The sequence below is a fragment of the Rhinopithecus roxellana genome, chromosome 5 (assembly GCF_007565055.1).
Source record: "Rhinopithecus roxellana isolate Shanxi Qingling chromosome 5, ASM756505v1, whole genome shotgun sequence".
Taxonomy (NCBI): domain Eukaryota; kingdom Metazoa; phylum Chordata; class Mammalia; order Primates; family Cercopithecidae; genus Rhinopithecus; species Rhinopithecus roxellana.
In genome coordinates, this window is record NC_044553.1 from 173307718 (window position 1) to 173325595 (window position 17878).

Sequence of the window (17878 nt, forward strand, 5' to 3'; positions counted from 1 at the left end):
TTGGAATAGGGAAAAGATGGATACATGCCATTACCTGCTTAAAATTCTCCATTCATCTTCCCATAGAAACACTGTTATAAATGGTGATTAGCTATACTTCAAATGGTAGCGTAGCAGTGTTTTGCTATAAATACGTGTTAAATTTTTATAAGTCGGGCATGGTGGTATGCACCTTTAATCCCAAGAGCGATTACTACCAGCTACTCAAGAGTCTGAGTGGGGAGCCCAGGAGTTGGAGTCCAGCCTGGGCGACATAGTGAGACCCCGTCTCTAAACAAAAACCAGCAACAACGAAGTATTAATTTTGTATGTGTGGAATGATATGCTAACCACTTTTTAAGACATTTTTAAAAATCAGATTTATTGAGATATACAAACAGTAAATACACCATTAATGTACAAAGTTTAATGAGTTTTGGCAAATATGTATTTCCGTGTAACCCATGACTTCGAAGTGTTTTCATCACCCCAGAAAGGACATTGTTTTGGGGGAAGATTTATTTTCTACATTTTGAATAACCTTCTTACAAACAGACTTGTGGAACCCCGCATTTTGTATGTTGAGCTCTGGTCTATAAAGCTTTGAAAACCTGGGTTGTTTTCTTTGTTATTTTTTATTTTTGAGACAGGGCCTCCCTCTGTCACCCAGGCTGGAGTGCTGTGGCACGATCTCAGCTTACTGTAGACTGGACCTCCAGGACCCAAGTGATTTCCCATCTCAGTCTCTTGAGTAGCTGGGACCACAGGCGTATGCCATCATGCCTGGCCAATTTTTTGTAGAGACAGGGTTTCCTCGTGTTGCCCAGGTTGGCCTTGAACTACTGGACTTAAGTGATCCTCTTGTAGTAGCCTCCCGAATTGCTGGGTTTATAGGAGTGGCTACTGCTCATGGTGAAAACCTGTTTATTTTGAAGAGATAATAATAATAATAATAATAATAATAATAGCTCCTTGACAGTTTTGTCTTCATTTGAGTATTATACCAAGAACTTGTTTTTCAATATTTTAATCAAAGTTTTATGTTTGCCTTATTTGGCACGTCTGTTAGGCCGTTCTAGTGTTACCATAAAGAAATACCTGCATCTGGGGAATTTATATAAAAAAAAAAAGGTTTAATTTGCCCGTAGTTCTACTGGCTTTACAGAAAGCGAGGTGCTGGCATCTGCTTCTGGTGAAGCCTCAAGAAACCTACAGTTATGGCAGAAAACCATGGGGAGACAATGGGGAGCCAACATGTCACATGGCCAGAGGTGGAATGAGAGAGAGAATGGTAGAAAGTGCCTTATGCTTAAATAAAACAGATCTCGAGATAACTTACTCACTACCACAGAGACAGAACCAAGTTATGAGGGATTTGTCCCATGATCATAACACCTCCCACCAGGCCCCACCTCCAACATTGGGGATTACATTTCAGCATAAGATTTGGAGTAGACAAATATCCAAACCATATCAGTGCTTACAAAATTAAATATTGGCAATAAATAGACAGGTGTACCTTAAAAAATAATTCCTCTACATTTTTTATAGGAACAATTTTTGTGTGTGTATAAAGATGATGTTTCTGTCTGGCATTATGAACTTTGAATGATTTTCTCACAAGTGTTAGGCTTCCATTGGTTGTATATATGTTCTCACTGAGTTTCCCTTAAGAACCGTGGCATACATTTGTGTAATTGTTGTTCCTTGTGCGAACCTTAGTGAATCATAAGGGACCAAATTGGTAACCAAGGTTTTGCCAATAGCATGCTTTAGCCAATAAATTTATTAATCCACATGAGAACACTGAATTAGTTATCAGAATCCAAGTAACAGTGAGAAGAGAGAAGTCTTATATTGTTCCCTTTTATTTTTGGCCTATTTTATATATCCTATTCACAAGTTTCTGTTTTAGCTAAGAACTCAGGATTCCTAGCTAAGTCACATGATTTAAATAAATATTGATATTTAAGATATACAAGATTTGTAATTTTGCTGACTAGGGTATTACGTCCTAAGGAGCATATCTTAGTACTCATAATTAATACATTATGTTGTCTAGGATTTTCTGTAGGCCACTTGTTGTTTATGTGATGATAGTCCATGCAGAAGATGACTGGAATCATTGCTTAAAGATTATGAATTCTGAGAAGTCTCGAAAAAGAAAATTCTATTAAATGTATAATCATTGTTTCTAGGTAGACTATTTTCCTAAAGTGTTATTTATCTATTTGAAGTCTAGATCTAACAAAAGATCACTTATATATATGAATTAACATTATACTTAAAGATTTTAATGACTACTCAGAAAATCAAAACTGAAAATTAATGCATTAAAACATAGTTACTTGTATTTGCTTTATTATAATTCAAGAGACTCTTATTAGAGAGTCTTGTTGCCCAGGCTGGAGTGCAGTGGCATGATCTCGGCTCACCACAACCTCCGCCTCCTGGGTTCAAGCAATTCTCCTGCCTTAGCCTCCCGAGTAGCTGGGATTACAGGCGTGTGCCACCACACCTAGCTAATTTTGTATTTTTAGTTTCTCCATGTTGGTCAGGTTGGTCTCAAACTCCCGACCTCAGGTGATCCGCCCGTCTTGGCCTCCCAAAGTGCTGGGATTACAGGCATGAGCCACCGTGCCTGACTCAAAATATATCTTAATAAAGTTCATATGTAGTTAGAGCAGAGGTTAATTGTATCCCTGGTGTTGTTATTAACCAGAACTCTCTGAAATGTAAATAATTATGCAATGCTGTTACTACCTTTCATGTTTTGATACCACAGTAAGTGACTCACAAAAAATCAGTGCTTACTATTCATCTGCATATGTTTTCTAGATATCAGTAACACTTTAAAAAGAATAATTTTTGTGAGGGTTATTCCTTAGTTGAGTAACTTTGAGCTTAAGTTTATAAGTGAACAAAACTCTTACTTCTGGCAGTTTAACTATAGAAAATAAATAACATTAAGTATACATTAACTGTCTCATATGGTTCATAACTACTATTGAACAAAAATTAGATGTGTGGTACCATTATTCACTTACTCTCACATGGTATATTAACTCTTTTGATCTTAGCATATCCAAACAAAACACTTGACTGACTTTAAAAAGCTGGAGTGGGTAATACTGAATAGAAATAAGAAAAACAATATATGAGAATTATGTGTTTCATTTATGACTAATTTAAGAACCATGTGTTCTTGTTCTTCATATGATTATATTTTAAATCATTACAATCTGTTCCTGTGGGATGGTGCTTAACTAAAGGCAGTTTTGTGTAACAAATAGTCTGGTAAGATTTTTTCTTGGTTTCTCAAGAATCCATTTCCAGTGTTTTCTGAGCATATTAATGTCTTGTGGGAAAATATGAAAATTATTTTAATTTTATCTTGCAGTGGGTGTTGGATTTCTTTTTCTCTCAATAGAGACAGATGTCACCATGCTTTCCAAAAGACAGAGATGTCCAACCTATAAATGTAGGATTTATTGCACGGCTATTTTTATAATGTTAAAATGAGATTTTATTGGTATATAAGTAAAAGGAAGTACTTTTACCAAGCTATTGAGTCTACAGTGCAAAATTTTAATATTTGTATAGACTTCACTGAAAACTAGAGCAGTTGTCCTGGACCCCACACTTTTTTATGAGAACAATATGGCTGGAGAATGGAAAGTAGGCACCAATATGGAGAGGGAGAAGCTGCTAAAAAAAGAGTGAGAACTATTAAATAAATAAACATTTGCTAAGCATGGTGGCTCATTCCTGTAATCTCAACATTTTTGGGAGGCTGAGGCAGAAGGATTGCTTTGAGACCAGGAGTTCCAGACCAGTCTCGGCAACATAGCAAGACCCCATCTCTACCAAAAAAAAAAGAAAAATTAGCTGGGTGTGGTGGCACGCGCCTGTAGTTGTAGCTACTTGAGAGACTAAGGCAGGAGGATCACTTGAGCCTAGGAATTTGAGGTTGCAGTGAGCTGTGATCGCACCTTGGCGTTTTAGCCTGGGCAACAGAGCAAGACCCTGTCTCAAAAAAACCATTAAGAATCATAATATATAGGCTGGGTGCAGGGGCTCATGCCTGTAATCCCAGCACTTTGGGAGGCCAAGGCAGGGGAATCACCTACAGTCAGGATTCCTGACCAGCCTAGCCAACATGGTAAAACCCCATCACTACTAAAAATATAAAAATTAGCTGGGTGTGGTGGTGCACACCTGTAGTCCCAGCTACTTGGGAGGCTTAGGCATGAGAATCACTTGAACCTGAGAGGCGGTGGTTCTGGTGAGCCAAAATTGCATGACAGCACTCCAACCTAGGCGACAGCAAGATGCTGTCTCAAAAAAAAAAATCATAATATACGATTTAGTAGCCTGATTCTTTTCTCATTTATTGTTATTTTGTGAATGTTTTTCTCATTATTATAATTCTGAATCATGTCCTAATTTTTATCTAGTTCACTGTATGGATATACCATTAAAAACATTATTTAATCCAAGAGAGTATAGCATATACTGCTGTGAAATTATCAATAATTTATATAAGATTTTGAATGTATTGGTTCCTTTAAGTGTTAGAAAATTTTTAAAACTAATCTGTGTTCTTTTTTGGTATACTCTGCCCTAAGTCCTTATCTTAAAGGTTTAACTTGTTAGTAATTCCTACTCTTCTACTTAATCCACATGGTATATGATATTTCTAACCTAATAAAGTTCTGTGAAATGTATTTTGTCATATGTATGACATCCTTTTTTATTAATAATATCAATATTATGCCCTTTAGTTTATGAGCTCTTGTGGGGCAGTTTAGGTTCTACGAAGTTTTTGTTTTTTCTGGATATTACCTTGCCATCGAGTACCTAGTAGAAATAGTACTATTAAAGTGCTTTCAATATTGATGTGACTAGAGTTTAACTCACATGTACTTCTACATACGCTGAAAGAGCTTAGGGAAAGTTGTTATATTTAGTATAAATTTTTAAAATATATAGAATCCACTATTCTTACCACACAGACACACATGTACGTGGATTTAAAAAATATTATTTCTTGATTACAGTCTCATTCAAATGCAAAATATTTGCATATAAAAAGGTATATTCAAATATAAAAAGGTATATATTCATCTAGGTCCTATTCCATCCTTGTCTACTCTATTCTTTTCCTCTTCCTCATATAGGTACTTTTCTTAGTATCTTTCTAGTATTTCTTTATGTAAATATAAGCAAAAATGAAAGGCCGGGCGCTGTGGCTCACGCCTGTAATCCCAGCACTTTGGGAGGCCGAGGCGGGCAGATCACAAGGTCAAGAGATCGAGACCATCCTGGCCAACATGGTGAAACCCCGCCTTTACTAAAAATACAAAAATTAGCTGGGCGTGGTGGCACACGCCTGTAGTCCCAGCTCCTCGGGAGTCTAAGGCAGGAGAATCGCTTGAACCGGGAGGCGGAGGTTTCAGTGAGCTGAGATCACACCACTGCACTCCAACCGGTGATAGAGCAAAACTGTCTCAAAAAATATATATGTGTGTGTGTGTGTGTGTGTGTGTGTGTGTGTGTGTGTGTGTGTATTTTCCTCATTTCTTATTCAAAAAGTAATATACTATTTACAGTTTGCACTTTGCTATTTTCACTTAATTATTTTGGCGCTCATAGAGAACTTGCTCACTCTTCTTTTTTAATGGCTGTTTAGTATCCATTGTGCAGATGGTTTATTTAACCACTTCCCTTTATGTGAACACTTGGCTAACCAATGTGGCTTTTTAATATATGTTTTTAAAACTCCTTTAGGTGGATATGGACAAGAGCGGTGAAGTGCGACTTATAGAACTGGATGAATCTTTCAAAAGTGAACATACTGTTTTTGTAACACCACCTGAGATCCCCCACCTACCCAATGGTGAAGAACCCCCTTTACAGTACAGGTATTCAAGAGGCAGAATGTTTGAGATTGAAAGAGAGAAGCAATCCATCATCTGTGACGTAGCTTTCTAAGGACTGTGGTATTTTCAAAAATCCAAACTTTACAGATCCCTAATTTTTAGGTGGTAAGCAAGCTTATCCCACATCCATTATTAAGCTTTGAGGTATAAAAAGAAAACATATATAATTTTGCATAATATAGACTTGGGAAGCTCTCTAATGATGTCTGCATAAGTATCTATCCTTGTAAATGTTGATTACATTCAGTTAGACTCCCCACCTCAAATGCAGCACTTTTATTATAGAATTTTGATTTTTTTCATTAAAACTGGTTTCCTCACATTCAATCCTTTTTCATCTCATACACACACTGATTAATATAACCTTGGTTTACAAAAAGATTAAATCTAATTTAGAGTCAATCTTTGTGGCCTTGATTTGTACAATATAATTTTTTAAGTTACTAATTTTTGTCATGAGTTTTAAGTCATGGAAATTCAGAATTATTGGAATTGATCATTGTTAATTTAGGAAATGTGGTTAGACACTGTGCTAAGTATATAGACTTGAATGATACATTGTCTGTGCCTTCAAGTCTAGTGAAGAAGAAAGAAAAGTCCTGAGCACAGTAAAATAAGGGCTATGATAGAGGTGAATGCATTATTTAGTTTCTAATATACATTTATTTTTACTTAAAATTGTGATTTCTTTTAGAGTTTAAAAGATTTCTTAATTCTCCAATAATACTTTCTTACTTTGTTTAAATATTCTAAAACCATTTCACATCTATCACCCTTTAAATCATAGTTTGTTATTTTCATTGAAAAAGGGTTTTTCAAGACATCTTTGTTTATGACTTGGATTAAATTCTTCCTTTTACAGATGAAAAAGTGGTGTGATAGATGTTTATGAATGTTGATTAATCAGAGGCCACTTGATTTCTACTCTTTTCATCCAGTGATGATATTGTTCATATCACTTTTTAAATGTCTTCTGTCGAAGATATTTAAAATATTTCTCTTAATTTCTCTCTTCCTCTCTTTTTCTTTCTAAACAAGTTCTCATTTCTTAATCTCTTTTATACTTTATGCTTATTTGTCTTTTCGTATGTGTCACTAATAGAGTTTTGTGTTTCTGTGGTTTGGTTTTAACTTTTTTAATTTAAATTTTACTTTTAGATTTAGTCCTTTAACACTAAGAAAATTTGGCCAGGCACAGTGGCTCATGCCTGTAATCCCAGCACTTTGGGAGGCTGAGGTGGGCGGATCACTTGAGGTCAGGAGTTCAAGACCAGCCTGGCCAACATGGTGAAAACCCTGTCTCTGCTAAAAATACAAAAATTAGCTAGGCGTGGTTGCAGGTGCCTATAATCCAAGCTACTTGGGAGACTGAGGCAGGAGAATTCCTTGAACCTGGGAGGTGGAGGTTGCAGTGAGCCAAAATCGTGCCACCGCACTCCAACCTGGGTGACAGAATGAGACTTTGTCTCCAAAAAAACTGTATTATTTCAGCCTGTGCCACATAGCAATACCTTATCTCTACAAATAATTTTTTAAAAATAGCTGGGCGTGGTGGTGCACACCTGTGGTCCCAGCTACTCAGGAGACTGAGGTGGGAGGATCACATGAGCCTGGGAGGTTGAGACTGCAGTGAGCCATGATTGAGCTACTGCACTCCAGCCTGGGCGACGGAACAGACAAATCAAAAAATAAAATAAAAAGAAAATTACTTATCTGAAAACATTTCTGTTTTTTTAGAATCTGTCTTTTTTTCTTCAGACTACTCATATAATTTTGGTGTAATCATAACCATAATTGGGAAAACACTGTAAATGTCCTTAATGATCACAGAGTCTGCCTCATAAGAGATTACTCATAAACTTACATTGTCTATGTAAAATAATGAGGCATTTGAAATAAGACACACAAAGTGGTCTTATTATCTTATCATATATATACAATGAATTTTTTAAGGGACATGGTTTTCCTGGATTTCTTTGCTGTTTCCTACTCAACATTGAATCATTGCTAGTATTTTCTTATTCTATGGAATTTGACTATAGTAATGTATAAAAAATATTGTCTACCCTCATTTATTGTAGTTAGGTTTCTTCCTAATGGAAACTATTTATATGCCTTTAAGAAAATATTATATAGTGTTCTTAAACAGGTTAAGTGTATTGCTCAGGAGGCAATTTTGGTTTCTTTCAGCGTATCTTTTTCCTAACTGCTGCCTTTCACTTATTTACTTATTTATTAATGAAGTTTCACTATGTTGTTCAGGCTAGACAGCAGTGGCTATTCACTGGCAGAACCATAGTACACTACAGCCTTGAATTCCTAGGCTCAGGCGTTCCTCCTGCCTTAGTTTCCTGAGTAACTGGGATTATAGGCATGCACTAACTGCACCCAGCCTAGCTGCTAGCTTTTAAATGTCCAGAACATCTTGGTCTAGCACCTTTATTAGGTTTACCTCCTAATAGAGCACGTATTCTAACCTTTTCTTCCTCTTATTTAACCTTCTGAGTTTTCTTTCTCATAAATGATGCCTTGAACCTACTAGCTAACCTGACAAACCAGTTCATGAGAATGTGAGAGCAAAGTCTGGTGTGCTAATGTGCTAAACCTAAGGTTGTTATTTGCATCTTTCTAAGAAGGAAAGTTCAACAGTAAATATGTTAATCCAAAGCAATGACATTAATGATTGCCCTTTTTGGAAGAGTCCTAGTTTGGTGGACCTTTTACCAATCGTCATATTATCTAATATGTTTGCTATGTATTAACAGGAGTACTAACTTTTAAAAGTTTGCTTAAGTTACCTTGGAGTTGGATGTCATGTTCATTTATGTTTTTCCCTTTTCCTGAAAAAATAACTTGAGTCTGAATTTGGCTATTACATTTCTAGTTATTATAGTAAGAAGAGCAACATTAGCATGAATATTTATTGAGTACATATCATAGCCTGATGAAGAAAGATAGTTAAATTCTAAGTGAAGAAGTTATTGGTCATAATTATATTAACCTATAACCACTGTGATCATCTATGTGTGCTTGAGAACTGTTTTTCCTTTTTTTGTCTTTTCTAAAACAGCTATAATGGATTTCCAGTTCTTAGGAACAATTTATTTGAAAGACCTGAAGGATTTCTACAAGCAAAGAAGAACAAACTGCCTTCAAAATCAAGTAGTCCTAATAGCCCTTCGCCCATGTTCAGAAGAACAAAACAGGTACTTTATCGCATTCTTTTTTTTTTTTTTTGAGACGGAGTCTCGCTCTGTCGCCCAGGCTGGAGTGCAGTGGCTCGATCTCAGCTCACTGCAAGCTCCGCCTCCCGGGTTCGCGCCATTCTCCTGCCTCACCCTCCCCAGTAGCTGGGACTACAGGCGCCCGCCACCTCGCCCGGCTAATTTTTTTGTATTTTTAGTAGAGACGGGGTTTCAGCGTGTTAGCCAGGATGGTCTCGATCTCCTGACCTCGTGATCCGCCCGTCTCGGCCTCCCAAAGTGCTGGGATTACAGGCTTGAGCCACCGCACCCGGCCTACTTTATCGCATTCTTCATGTAATCAAATTTTAGAACAAGAAATAAATTGAATATTTATCCTCCTATAATATGCTTTATCACTTCTTATATAACTATTACTAGATTATTATGTTCCCCAAAGCACTCTGAAGATAGAGTAATCTGACTTCAAGCAATTAACTAGTTCTCTTGTCCTAGAAATTTATTTTATATGCTATTTAATACAGATGCAAACAGAAACTTGAAAACACTTTAATTACAGACATATTTTGTCATGGAAACATTATAAAAGCTTGTGACTTGTACTTGTTTAGCATTCAGTTAAATAAAGATGCCTAAGTGCATAAATTTATTAGTTAGATCTTTATTTTTTTTTCCAGGAAATTAAATCAGCACATAAAATTGCAAAGAGGTACTCTTCCATCCCTCAGATGTGGTCTAGGTGTCTACTGCGGCACTGTTATGGACTGTGGTTTATTTGTCTCCCAGCTTATGTGAAAGTCTGTCATTCAAAAGTCAGGGCTCTGAAAACAGCATATGATGTGCTTAAAAAAATGCAGTCAAAGAAAATGGATCCACCTGATGAGGTAACAATTATTTTATTGTTATATTTTTTTTTTGAGACAGGGTCTCACTCTGTCACCCAGGCTGAAGTGCAGTGATAGAGTCACAGCTCACTGCAGTCTTAACCTCTTGGGCTCAAGAGATGCAATCCTTCCATTTTAACCTCTCAGATAGCTGTGACTACAGTCATGTGCCACCATGCCTGGCTAATTTTTAAATTTTTTTGTAGAGACAGAGTCTCACTATGTGGTCTAGGTTGGTCAGAAGCTCCTGGGCTCAAGAGATTCACCTGCCTTGCCCTCCCAAAATGTTGGGATTACAGGCATGAGCCTCTGTGCCCTGCCACAATTATTGTTTAAAATGCATTATTTTGTTCTAGATTTGTGTACATGGTGACATCTGTGTTTCTGTACAATTTTGAACTTGTATTTCAGGTATGCTACCGCATTCTTATGCAACTCTGTGGACAATATGATCAGCCGGTGCTTGCAGTTCGAGTGCTTTTTGAAATGCGGAAAGCTGGTATTGACCCCAATGCCATTACTTATGGTTATTATAATAAGGTAAATACCTTGGTTTAATGGATAAAGAGTATTACTTTTGTCATTATGCAGTGTTAGATTTAATGGCAGAAATAATTTATGCAGGAGGTTATTTGGCATTTATTTTCGAGTATATAAAATACATTTTGTCAATCAAGGAAGACTTTAGTTCTCTTTTATGTTATACAATCTACTTTGATTTTTTCTTTCTTTGAAACAGGGTCTCACACTGTCACCCAGGCTAGAGTGCAGTGGTACAATCATGGTTCACTGTAGCCTTGACCTCCCAGGCTCAATTGATCTTCCCACCTGAACCTCCTAAGCAGCTGGGAGTACAGGCATGTGCCACCATGCCTGGCTAATTTCCATATTTTTTGTAGAGGCGAGGTTTCACCTTGTTGCCCAGGCTGGTCTCGAATTCCTGGGCTCAAGTGATCCACCTGCCTCAGCCTCCCAAAGTGCTGGGATTACAGGCATGAGCCACCACGCCTGGCCTGCTTTGATATTTAGCTTTATTCTGAAACCAATACATGTTCACTTATAAAAATTATTTTACTAATTATTTTATTTTGTTGAATGAATAGGCTGTTTTGGAAAGTACCTGGCCTTCAAGAAGTCGTAGTGGCTATTTTCTCTGGACCAAAGTAAGAAATGTTATTTTAGGAGTAACACAGTTCAAAAGAGCTTTAAAGAAACATGCACACTTATCACAAACAACTCTCTCAGGTAAGGGATGTGTGTTTTACTTGTTCTTCAAAATTAATTGACTAGCTACAGTTTACATTTTTAGAAATTTTAAACAGTTTTACAATATTGAATGTTTTAGTTTTTAGTTATTAAGCAAATTATATCACTCTTCCCATTTAGAAACCACCGGATTTCACTTCTGTTTAAATGTTTCAACTTCTGACCACCTTTGTGTGTGTTGTTTTCATGTTCATTAATAACTCCCACTAGGTTTCTTTATTATAGTTGTATTTTGCTAAGTATGTGGCACTTTTCATGTTCAGTATTACATTGGTGGATTATTAGCTTGAGCAACAAATTAATGTGTATATTTGGTACCTCTTTGAGTAGTAAAATGCTGTCAAATTGTGTTCTTAAGCAGATGGCAGTGACCTGGATGCTGTTAGTCATGGCAGCATGGATAGTGGTCATGGGACACACACTGTGGAGCAGGCACCTTTTAATACGGGTTTAATCAAAGTGTATGCTACTGATGATAGATCTAGTACAGGTTTGTGTATGCTTATGTATACATTTATTATAGTACATTTTTAAAACTAGACTTGGTAGCCTATGTTTTTTTACATTTTCACTTTCAGTGATATGTTTAACTGTCACTTTTTAATTTTATATATTAAGTATTTGATTTGATATTAGATTTAATAACTATATGGAATTTTATTATTTGAATAGAAATAAAAGTTTTAAGAGAGGTTACAAATCACTTTATTCTACTATTTAGTACATGATAATCCAGTTAACTGCGTAGACATAGATCTCTGTACCCTATCATTTTCTTATAATAAATTCTTTGAAATTATGAAAATGATATTAGAGTTTTTTAAAAAAGAAGCATAGCTCTGTATCTAAGTTAATAGTATTGTACCAACATCAGTTTCCTGGTTTTGACAATGTACTATGATTATGTAAGGTGTTATCACTGGGGGAAGCTAGGTGAATAGTACCAAGGAACTCTCTGTACTGTAATGTTTTTTAACTTCTGAATCTTAAGTGACTTTAAAAGTTGTAATAAAAAATTTTAAATATATAAAAATATAGCATTCTAAGGCTGGGTGTGGTAGCTCACGCCTGTAATCCCAACACCTTGGGAAACCAAGGTGGGTGGTTCACTTGAACCCAGGAGTTTGAGACTGTCTGGGCAACATAGCGAAACCCTGTCTCTACAAAAATACAAAAATTAGCTGGGCATGGTGTCCCATGCCTGTGGTCCCAGCTACTTGGGAGACTGAGATAGGAGAATTGCTTGAACCCAGGAGGTTGAGGCTGCAGCGAGCCATGATCAAGCCACTGCACTCCAGCTTGGGTGACAGAGCAAGACCTTGTCTCAAAAAAAAAAAAAATTTATATATATATATATATATATATATATATATATATGTATATATATAAAATAATATATGTATAATACTATATATGTATGTGTAATAGTATATGTATAATGTGTGTATAATACATATACACATAATATATGTATATGTATTTATACGTATATAGAATTGTATATTTTATGTGTATATTTATATATGTGTATATAGAATTGTATACTTCAGTGCTAGAATTATAGCACCAAAGATGGCATTAATTTCATAGAAGTATAAGATTTGTATAGCAGCTCTTCTTAACTATTATTACAATTGACACACTTAAAAATAAATTATTTACATAATTCTGTTCTTTTTATTACATTTCAAAAATTACACATGACTTTTGACTGCAGATAAGAGCAAGCTCTTAAAGGACAGAAACTTTAAAAATTGAAGCATTACTAATAAAATATGAAGGCCCATATCTCTGCAAATGTCAATATTATTTTGGTCTGTCTTGCTTTATACCTACTTTTAAGTTTAATAAATGTAAGCTAATTTTGTTGAAACGTAATATTCATAGTTATTCTTCCTTGATTGGTTTTATTCCTTGATTATGCAGTGTGATTTTAATCAGTTATAATAGTTATCCTTTGGCATTATCTCTTACAAACGAAGAAATCTTACCTTTTAACTGTGGCTTTTAAAAAGGCTATCTTAGGTCTGGTGCAGTGACTCACATCTCTAATTCTAGCATTTTGAGAGGCCAAGGCAGGCAGGTCACTTGAGGCCAGGAGTTCGAGACCAGCCTGGCCAACATGGTGAAACACTATCTCTACTAAAAATGTAAAAATTAGCTAGACACGGTGGCACATTCCTGTAATCCCAGCTGCTTGGAAGGTGGAGGCAAAAGAATTGCTTGAACCCTGGAGGTGGAGGTTGCAGTGAGCCAAGATCACGCCACTGCATTCCAGCCTGGGCAACACTAGTGAGAGTCTGTCTCAAAAAAACAAAAAAAGGCTATCTTAAAATAGTGCAAAACCTAATAAAAGCATGAATTTTATCTAGATGATTCTCAGATTTTTCTATTTATAGTTTCTTTAGAAATGGACCTGAAGTTTGATTAGAAAAAATAAAAACTCAAAATTATAACAAAAATATTAAACTAAATACCCAGTGATATATAATATAATTTCTTTAGAGAGCGCTTTACAAGTTTGTAAACATTTTTCATATGTAACAACCTTATGTTTTACAAATTTGGGAACTTCAAATCCAAACAAAAAGGTTACATTGTTACTTAAAATCACATGTCTCCTGAGATAAAGAACTAGGATTCAAAACCTTATCTTTTGAGACTAATCTGGTAAAAACAATTTTCTAAAAATGATGCAGAGTCTCTTTAGCAAAACAGTGTATTAGGAGTTTTTTTTATATTGATAGACCTTTTTCCTTTCTTTGAGACAGTGTCTCACTCTGTTGCCCAGACTGGAGTGCAGGGGTGCGATCATAGTTTACTGCAGCCTTGAACTCCTGAGCTCAGGTGATCTTCCCACCTCAGCCTCCCAAGGAGCTGGGGTCTATAGGTGCATGCCACCATGCCTGGCTAATTTTTTTTTTTTTTTTTTTTTTTTTTTTTGAGGCGGAGTCTTGCTCTGTCACCCAGGCTGGAGTGCAGTGGCCGGATCTCAGCTCACTGCAAGCTTCCCCTCCCGGGTTCCCACCATTCTCCTGCCTCAGCCTCCCAAGTAGCTGGGACTACAAGCGCCCGCCACCTCGCCCGGCTAGTTTTTTGTATTTTTTAGTAGAGACGGGGTTTCACTGTGTTTGCCAGGATGGTCTCGATCTCCTGACCTTGTGATCCGCCCGTCTCGGCCTCCCAAAGTGCTGGGATTACAGGCTTGAGCCACCGCGCCCGGCCTTTTTTTTTTTTTAGTAGAGATGAGGTCCCACTGTGTTGCCCAGGCTGGTTTCAAACTCCTGGGCTCAAGTGATCTGCCTGCCTCAGACTTCCAAAGTGCTGGGATTATAGGCATGAATCACTGCACCCAGCCCCTTTTGCTTTTCTTATCAATATCTTTAACACTAGATTTTTATCTCATTCCCATGTATTTGTACTCACATGCAGTTCAATGATTATTCAGCTAAAAGTTTTTAAAAATTAATTTCCTATCAAATTTGAAGAAATCCAATTTTTTAGTAAAATCATTTAGACATTTAGCTCTAGTGACCTATGTGTGAATGTTCTGTTATAAATTCTTTGCAGATTTCTCCATTGCTTAGTTGAAATTCAAACTTTCAACTAGAAAGGTCATGGACTTGTATAAAGAATGTGGGGTTTGTCTGTGTCTTTTGGAGCTCATATAGTAGTGTGAATGTACATAGTTACTTTTGACTACAGTGTGGAAACGAGTAAATTATTTCGAGATCGTCTCTTTCTTATATTAATAGAGATGATGGAAGGGGTAGCTAACAATGCTTTAAGGGTAGCTGACAAAATAATGCTTTAAATTGGAAGTTGTCCAGAAAAAAATTTATGAGAAAATCCAAACATTAGTATGTTGCTCCTAATTCCAGTTGCACTCACTAAAGAAGTTTGTGATAGAGTTTTGTTTCTTTTTGTTTTTACCAGGTGGCCAGTCTGATCTTGGGTATAATTCATTATCTAAAGATGAAGTTAGAAGAGGGGATACATCTACCGAAGACATTCAAGAAGAAAAAGATAAAAAAGGCAGTGATTGTAGTTCCTGTAGGTATTGTTTAAGTTGATATTGTATAAAATTGTGAACTTATATTCATAGAAAATGCAGGTGATTTTATAGAAGTTCTGGTTTTACTCTCCATTTTTCCATCATAACTCTTTCTTGTCTCTCATTATGTGCCCTCTCAGCCACCACATACTCTCATACAAATGCTTTATGTATGAAGTATATAGCCTCAGTGGCAAAACACTTCCCAAGTCAAATACCATTAGAATGAATGCTATGTGACTCCCAAAATACATGTATTTAGTGGAAGTGTATATACATTTCTTGAAACAGTATTTCTTTTTTGAGATTTAACAATATTTGAAAGCTTGTGATCCTTTTGTAGTTCATGGGCATGATGATTGGGTAGTCAAGCATGTTTGTGAGATGTGCCACCCTTGAACCTTGTTACAACATCAGCACATTACCCATCTGACCTGAAGAAAGAAAAAAAAAGTTTGTTTAATGGATTGTGATTATATTTACCCCCTTCCCCACTCCACCAAAAGCACTCCTTTACAATCAATGAGGAAATATAAAGTTTGTACATGGACCTCATGCATGATCAATATTCAGTAGTTTGATCTACACTTCGAGGCCTCAAATAAGTGAAATCACTTATTTGTGGTTGACAAACAGATATAGAGGTGTTCCATATTTTCTTGTCACCTATTTTCGAGTAAAAATATGTAGAACTGAAAACTTCTCTTGATACCTCCTGCAGTGTATATAGATTTCATTTTATTAATATTTTTGTTTTCATCTTTACAGTGTCAGAGAGTGAGAGTGCAAAAGGAAGTGCTGATTGCCTTCCTAAGCTCAGTTATCAGAATTCTTCCAGTATCGTTCGCCTCACTGGTACAAGTAACAACAGTGCTGATAAAATATCAGGAGAAAGCATGGGTAAGTTGAATAGTACACTTGTGTTATGTGCAGAATAAATTGTATCTGTATGACTAGTGAATAATTATTTTTTTAATAGTCTTAATTCTCCAAGGTGATTTTAAAAAATATTTTGTGCAGCCTCTCATGGTATAGCTTAGTAACTTAAGTTCTATATTTTATAACATGCTGTGTTCAAGCTTGTATTGTACAAGGCATAGGGGCAAACCTCCAGCTTGTATACTCTTTTGAGTTTAGACTCTTGGTACTTTTGGAAGGGGAAAGTGAGATCAGCAGAGGTGATGAGTCTGAGGGTACCATACAGCTAGTTAAGTTTCAAATGAAGTATATGGTTTATTAGTTTTCATATTATTCCTGTTTTTCCAGAGGCAAAAGGATAGTCCTTCAGATAGTTTAAGTAACAATACCCAATAATTTTTCTTTTCAAAGTCATCTTATATATTATTTTATATTTATTAATATAGAAATGCTTGTATCAAAGGGGATATTAACACCATTTAAAAGATGAGAAAACTAAAGCATACTTCAGTGATTGGCAGGTCACATAAATTATCAGTAGTTAATAGAAAAGTCAGATTAGAAGTAGAATAATATTTGACCTCAAAGTTTTTTTACCAGACCATTTTCAGGGGATTAAATAGACATAAGATTCGGAGTTTTTAGTGTTAGTAGTGTGATTACCTAATAAATTTTTTTTGTGTTACCTTATTTTTGCATGATGTTGTAATATAAAAAATATTGAAGAACATGTGCTGTCTAGACTGAAATATCTCTGTTTTGTTTTTTTTTTTTTTTGTTTTTTTTTTGAGACGGAGTCTCGCTCTGTCGCCCGGGCTGGAGTGCAGTGGCCGGATCTCAGCTCACTGCAAGCTCCGCCTCCCGGGTTTACGCCATTCTCCTGCCTCAGCCTCCCGAGTAGCTGGGACTACAGGTGCCGCCACCTCGCCCGGCTAGTTTTTTGTATTTTTTAGTAGAGACGGGGTTTCACCATTTTAGCCAGGATGGTCTCGATCTCCTGACCTCGTGATCCGCCCGTCTCGGCCTCCCAAAGAAATATCTCTGTTTTTAAATGGCCTTGCTGCAATGGTGTTTAGTTGTTTTTTTTTTTTTTGCAACACAGTTAGGTATGCCTCTAGCTCAGGGAAAGGCAAACTAAGGCCCGAGGACCAAATTTGCCCTGAAGCCTATTATTATACTAGCCTGCAAGTTAACCAAGCCATGATGGTTTTTATAGTTTTAAATTGTCAGAAAATAAGACTAATATTTAGTACGCATGAAAATTTTATGAAATTCAAACATCAGTTTTCATAAAGTTGTGGGAACACAGGCATGCTCATTCATTTACATATTATCTGTGGCTGTTTTTGCATTGCAACAGCAGAGTTCAGTAGTTGTGACTGAGACCACGTGGCCTGCGAAGACTACAATAGTCACTCTTTAGCCCTTTATAGAAAAAGTTTGCGGAACCCTACTCTATCTATCAAACAAACAAAAGAAAATTAGATCACCTATAACTCTTATTTTGCATTTCTTTGTTAGATAATTGTTATAACATAAACATTAAAAAATTTTTCATCAGTGTCATAGAGTTGTTTCACAACCATTTAGTCCTTTGTAACTAATTTTCTGATTATAACTCTTAATAACTTG

The 17878-nt window shown here is 36.1% G+C and overlaps 1 protein-coding gene and 1 non-coding gene across 6 annotated transcripts in view; both read left to right on the forward strand.

The window, feature by feature from the left end:
* DENND4A (DENN domain containing 4A) overlaps positions 1 to 17878 on the forward strand; it is a 134462-nt gene that overhangs the window by 79843 nt on the left and 36741 nt on the right. For 3 of the 5 annotated variants that reach the window (XM_030931291.1, XM_030931292.1, XM_030931293.1), the window contains 8 exons: positions 5770 to 5903; positions 8992 to 9127; positions 9802 to 10008; positions 10420 to 10548; positions 11112 to 11253; positions 11633 to 11764; positions 15211 to 15327; positions 16097 to 16228. In XM_030931291.1, the coding sequence (XP_030787151.1) occupies positions 5770 to 5903; positions 8992 to 9127; positions 9802 to 10008; positions 10420 to 10548; positions 11112 to 11253; positions 11633 to 11764; positions 15211 to 15327; positions 16097 to 16228 (1129 nt within the window). The remainder of the gene's footprint in view (positions 1 to 5769; positions 5904 to 8991; positions 9128 to 9801; positions 10009 to 10419; positions 10549 to 11111; positions 11254 to 11632; positions 11765 to 15210; positions 15328 to 16096; positions 16229 to 17878) is intronic. The other 2 variants (XM_030931294.1, XM_030931295.1) reach the window with 2 other exon arrangements.
* Positions 15660 to 15763, forward strand: LOC115898050. Its single transcript, XR_004057808.1, has one exon. It is a non-coding gene; the product is annotated as a small nucleolar RNA U13 (small nucleolar RNA).